This window comes from Coffea arabica, chromosome 11c (genome assembly GCF_036785885.1).
Source record: "Coffea arabica cultivar ET-39 chromosome 11c, Coffea Arabica ET-39 HiFi, whole genome shotgun sequence".
Lineage (NCBI taxonomy): Eukaryota > Viridiplantae > Streptophyta > Magnoliopsida > Gentianales > Rubiaceae > Coffea > Coffea arabica.
Window position 1 is genome coordinate 34,193,844 of NC_092330.1, and position 5,994 is coordinate 34,199,837.

General features: G+C 36.1%; 1 protein-coding gene across 3 annotated transcripts; it reads right to left on the minus strand.

Moving 5' to 3' along the window:
* Positions 1-415: 415 nt before the first annotated feature.
* LOC140017088 (zinc finger BED domain-containing protein RICESLEEPER 2-like) lies at positions 416-5,057 on the minus strand. 3 transcript variants are annotated; one of them, XR_011823406.1, is made up of 4 exons: positions 4,579-5,057; positions 2,533-3,005; positions 902-1,079; positions 416-809 (listed from the first exon to the last, which is right to left on the minus strand). XR_011823406.1 is itself a non-coding variant. In XM_072071456.1 (4 exons), the coding sequence occupies exons 2-4, from the start codon at positions 2,638-2,640 to the stop codon at positions 753-755; spliced, it is 381 nt and encodes a 126-aa protein (XP_071927557.1). In that variant the 5' UTR covers positions 2,641-3,005; positions 4,579-5,057; the 3' UTR covers positions 416-752. The 3 variants fall into 3 exon arrangements, 2 of the variants coding, with proteins under 2 accessions (XP_071927557.1, XP_071927558.1); XM_072071456.1 differs by having other exon boundaries at positions 902-1,117; XM_072071457.1 differs by having other exon boundaries at positions 902-1,117; positions 2,533-3,015.
* Positions 5,058-5,994: the final 937 nt, after the last annotated feature.

Below are 5,994 nucleotides of genomic sequence, written 5' to 3' on the forward strand. Positions count from 1 at the left end.
TAGAGCTGTTAAACGATCCGAGTCGAGCTCGAACATATGACAATCGAGCTCGACTCGAACCTCTAATTGAGCTAGCTCGATTAATAATTCGAGCTAGCTCGATTAATAATTCGAGCTTCACAAGGCGTTCGAGATTGACTCGATGGACTGGATAGAAAACTCGAGCTCGATCTAGAACTCGAGTACCAAATCGAGCCGAGCTTTTCGAGCTCGAGCTCGTTTACGGGAAACAGCATATCAGCTTTTGTTACACTCATATTTAGCCTGAACAAAGAAGATACACATTCCCTGATATATCATCTTCAATTCGACAAGCCATGTCAAATAACAATACAAGGCAGAGTCTAATACTGCAACAAGCTCGAATATAAAAAGCCAAAACCTAATAATTATGGAGTCAAAAAGAAGTTAAAACTGCAGCAAAAACCATCAAATGGAGGAATAAAATGTCCAAACTCGGATTACAATGTCCAAACCAGATCAGATTACAACATGTCCAAATCAAAATGTCTAAAGCAGATCAGATAACAACATGTCCAAACCAAAATGTCCAAATTAGATCAGATTACAACATGTCCGAACCAAAATGTCCAAAGCAAATCAGATAACAACATGTCCAAACCAAAATGTCCAAATTAGATCAGATTACAACATGTCCAAACCAAAATGTCCAAACCAGATCAGATTACAACATGAAAAATTACATCAACAGCTACTAAGCAACATCAACAGCCACCAAATCAGGTTGTGAATTATTCAGGAAGTTCAACTTCCTCAAATGTGATTGATTCGGCCGCACCAAGTGATTCCTACAAAACAAAAGTATAAAAGTTATAAAATTCTTCAAAATCAGATATAAGGAAACTGTAACAACAACAACAACATCCAATTAGTTACTTACGCGAGACTTATTCTTTAGGCCATGAAGATTGCGGATCCAATCGTTGCCGCAAAGCAACATTTGCACCGTCTCAACTGACATAGAAGCTCGTCGATCATTAATTACTCTACTTCCGGCGTTGAAGGTAGATTCTGAAGCCACAGTTGTAATAGGAACGGAGAGTATATCGGCAGCGATCCTTGACAAGATAGGAAATCTCAATCTTTCCCCTTTCCACTAACCCAAAACATTTAGATTTGCATTTGCATCACAAACAGACCTACTCGCCTCTAAATAAACATCTAAATCTGATTTTTTTTGTGGAGTCCTATCAATTTCACTCACATGCATGTGAAACTTTTCTTTACCAATTAAAATGGCGGGTCCAGTCATTTTCTGTTTCTTACTAGAAGAACTAGAACCTTCATTTTGTCTTCTTTTTACAACATGCCTCTGTTGTTGTTCAGAATGGGAAACAATGTGACAATAAACATATTCATTGTAAAGCTCATAAAGAATGTCTCTAATCTCAACCACGAATCTAGGAGTTGTATCCTCATTATAAATCACCAGAAAAGCATGATTAATAAGAAACATTTGTATCTCGGATCCAAAATTGCACTCAAAGATAGCAGCACATTACTTTCCCCCCAATACTTATCAAATTTAACAGATATACTTCCAGCCATAACTCGAATATGCTCAAAAGGATTAAGAGCTTTTCCATTTGAAAGCTCTTTAATCCTATAGAGCTCCACAAGAAAAATGTTAGCTGTTGGATACTCGGACCCGGAAATCATATCAGTGATTTCATGAAATATTCCTAGAAATTTGCACACTTCTTCCACTTTCATCCACTCAAAATTAGTAGGAATATAGTGAAATTCGGGGTCAATGTCTGCATATCTTGGAAAGACATCCTTAAACTCTAAACTCGAAACTAACATCAAATAGGTGTTATTCCACCTTGTTGGACAATCCAAAATTAGCTTTCTAGAGGCAACTGAAGCTGTTTTTTATTTTTGGCAAATTCAAGAAGCCTATATTCAGAATTGTTCAAGTACTTTATCCCTTCTCTAACAACATCAATCATATCACCAAGTTGACCAAGACTATCTTGCACTAAGAGATTAAGTATATATGCACAATATCTAATATGAAAATTTTTTTCTCCAATACTTAATCTCTTTCTTAGAGCAAAGTCTCCTAATGCACACATCATTGTATGAAGTATTATCAACAGTTACGCTAGAAACCTTATTCTCAATTCTCCAAACAATAAAGCACTTACTCAGAGCATCAGCTATAATAACTCTAGTATGGGGAGGAGGAACATTGCAAAAATTTAACACACGTTTTTGTAGCACCCAATCAGAATCAATAAAATGACCAGTCATAACCATATATTGAATTTTTTGACCAAATTTTCACAAATTTGTGGTAATGCTAATCTTACTAGCACCTTTCAACAATGATTTCATCTTCCTTTTTTTAATTATATAAGTACTGATACAATCTTCCTTAACAGTCTGTCGATTAATCTTTTTATAAAATGGAGAAACCGCTTTCATGAATTTGTTGAAAATCACATGCTCCATCATAGAAAAAGGGTACTCATGCGCAAGAATCATATATGATGCAAGCTCTCTTACCTTGGCATGATCATACGAGAAATTTGTAATGGAAGTGATACCATCACTTGGGCCTTCGGTGAATGACAGCACTTGTTGCTTTTGTTTGCTTTGCTCCCCAATGGCCATCTTTCTTTATAGGCAAGAATTCAAGTGTCTCTTGTGCTGAGATGTGGCTCCGATTGCATTTTTGGTAAAAAAATTCCTTGCAATGGTTGCACTTCACTTTGACCGTCCCATTATCTAGCATTACTTTACTCATTTCATCCCATATGCTAAATTTCTTCTTCCTTTATTTTTTCTCAAAAGGACTAGCTCTTCCATCTCCATCTACTTGCTGTCCTCCTTCATTGTTATTATCTTCTATTATTTCTATCTCTTTTTCACTCATTTCATCAGCTCTTTCTTTGTTGTAGTTCAATTGTTCCAAGTCTTCATTATTTTGCTCCATCACAGGATTTGATGATGAACCTTGAAATCAGTTGAATGAAGAGCTGTACATTCCTTAATCAAAACTCATTTAATAACCAATACAGATTCTGATTAGCCAAAACAGAAATTTAGAATAACATTTCTAAGAATATGGTACAAAAGTAATAAAACAGATTCCAAGAAATAATGCCCACTTCAAGCCAAGTTTCCTATTTTGAGATGTCATGAATTATTTAACAGTTTTCTTATTTGGAAGCTAGTTTCGAGAGTTTATACATTATACTGTAGATCAATAACTAGTACTGTGTAATAAGGCAAAAAATGCAGTAATGCCTGCCCAAATGTTATCTAGATTTTGTTTTACAGTAGTTATATTCTCAACTTTCTAAAGCATTAAGGCAACTCAAATATTGTCATGCATAATGCAGGGAAGGGAGTATGTCTTATGACAGACCAGCATATGATATGATTAAAACCATGTACTAGAAGAAACTTGGTTTAACAACCATCCAACTTGTCAGATCCAACCAATCCTTAGCTGAATTTGGATTCCAAATGTTCATCCTATTATTAGTCATCAAGATTTTTGGGAATAGCCTATGCTTATAGTTGTGAATCTGAGGACTAGCATATCTGTGACATTAAGAAATGAGGTATTCAGTCACATGGTAATAACCAATAAGCCATCGTTCATGTTAGATAACAAATTTTGTTTGGGTGGGACTTAGCTGACTGATCAGCATCTCCAAATAATTATTGTCATTGAGTATCAAAATTCTACTTTACATTGGCTGGTTTCAATAAATGGATGTAGCAGGCTAACTATATTCCCAACCGACACCATAAGTGACCATTATTTTAGCGTAGAACCAAAAGTATAACTAGTATTGCTAGAATATCAGAACCTAACCTATGATTAAAATGTTATATCCTAAGTTAAGTGCTATAGGAATAGGACCACAAATGTAAATAAAGTGCTATAAGAAAGAAACAAAATATGCACTTCCAACTTCCAGCATTTAAACGACTCTTGATTTGCTCTTTTTATAAAGCCAAACTGGGAAACAACAATACACAGTTTCGACCCAGTCCATCAAAAGTTGATAGTTTCCATTTAGCCCACTAAGCTAAGATTAAACTAGTTAATCAAGCTTTTGCTTTTCCCATGTCAGTTTTTCAGTTACAAAACAAAAGGACTAGCAACTAGTAGTAATTTGCAACTTCATTAAACGCATGATGACCATTTTTGCAATATTCATTCACCCAATACTCATTCAAGTCTACATTGCAATATTCAGCATAATGTGACGCAACACAAGCAAGAAAAAGGGAATTAGCACAAAAAAAAGAAAAGAAAGAAAGATTAGGGCCTAAATTTAACCTGAAGAGATTTAAAACAACTTAATTTGTACATCTTCAACATAAAAAATGCACATGGTGGACTTTCATATGTTGGATGAAGCTCTAGAACAAAAGTCGCGTAAAAAGATTCTAAGGAAATTACCTAAATGACCAACAAATGCAATATCTACTAATGAATTGCAAAAATTACAAAAACCAAAAAAATATTCTAAGGAAACCAACACAGCCTCTAAAAACCAAAATAAATTGCAAAAATTGAGAAGAAATGATTACCAGAATGCAGCGAATTGGGATATGGTAGAGGCCCCTGGCTCTACTGAGATAACTCCGTATGGCGCTGCTCACAGATTCATGAGAAGGAGATTCAATTATGGCGGTGAGATGGTTTCTGTTGGGACTGAGCAAAAATTGGTCGAATTGAGCAACCAACTGCCTACAGTGAGTTGGTTTTTGTTAGGGGACTCAACCCTGATGTGAACAAGAAAATAATGGTGATGGAAGTGAGATGAATAGATTGGTGAGATGGTGACGGTGGTGAGAATGGAGGGTGCGGCTGCGACTGTGGAAGGAGGAAAGGAAAGACCGAACAAGGAAAGAAAAAATTAGGGATGGCGACTGGCGGTGCGATAGTAGACGGATAGGTAATGGTCTTGATGGAGGTGAGGTGATGGATGAATTGGAGAATGGTGAGTCGGTGACAGTGTTGAGAATAGAGGGTGCGGGCGTGCGGCTGCGGCTGTGGAACTGGAAAAGGTAAGACCAAAAGAAGAAAGAAAATTTAAGACTACGGGAAAATGACTTAGGTTACAATACCACATACACAATGAAATGACGATAAACCCCTGCTCTTCGAGCCTACTGAGCTTCAATGGCACGGCTCGTTTATAAAACAAGTACTGATTAGAGCTCGAGCTCGGATCGTTTCTCTCTATAAACGAGCCGAGCCGAGCTCTTATCAAGTCGGGTCAAGCTCAACTCGCGAGTTATCCGGTTCGATTAACAGTTCTAGGTACAAGTTGTGCTAACTTTAATTTTGCTATAATTACTTAGATGTCCTTCGATTCATTTAGACACTGTACGGTCATCACAGAATTAAATTAGCAGTTATTACTGACTATTTATGATGATGATTTCAATACACTGCCATTGCATAAGGAGAAGAATTTAAATCAGCAATTATTATTTTGTCTCTTGGTTTACACTAATACCTTTATTAAGCTGTTCTATTTTCTTTCCCAAATACGTGTAGTTTTACTAATACCTCTGTCACATTTTTTTCTATTAGGTTCTTTCTGGTTTTCGATATACATGTAGTTTTACTATTGTTGTTCTACTCCCATATGTTTGGGGATGAGCCATGCATGTTTGGTGGTTCAGTTTTTTTTTTTTTTGTCAAAAGCAATTATACTTCATTACTAGCTTGATAATACAAGATCAGTTACAAGAGGCTAACTACTCGAATGATCAGTTTGTGCACTCTTATGGAGCCACATGGGAAAGTTTCCTTCCCAAATAACATTTCTAACAGGCTTAACTGCAACTTTTGCTAACTTATGTGTACATTTATTTCCTACTCTACAAACAAAAGAGAAGGTACATTTCTCAAACAAACTTCTCATTTTCTCAATGTCTTCCAGTATAATTGCTATCTTGGACTTCTTATTACTATCCTCCTTGATCATGTCCAGT

Bases quoted from the DNA above. Each gene is read 5' to 3' on its own strand.
- LOC140017088 (XM_072071456.1), bottom strand. From the start codon at position 2,640: ATGGCCATTGGGGAGCAAAGCAAACAAAAGCAACAAGTGCTGTCATTC. The intron at 1,118-2,532 runs GTAAGAGAGCTT...GTTTTGGGTTAG, and splicing joins TCTCGTATGATCATGCCAAG to TGGAAAGGGGAAAGATTGAG. The intron at 810-901 runs GTAAGTAACTAA...TTTGTTTTGTAG, and splicing joins GCCTAAAGAATAAGTCTCGC to GAATCACTTGGTGCGGCCGA.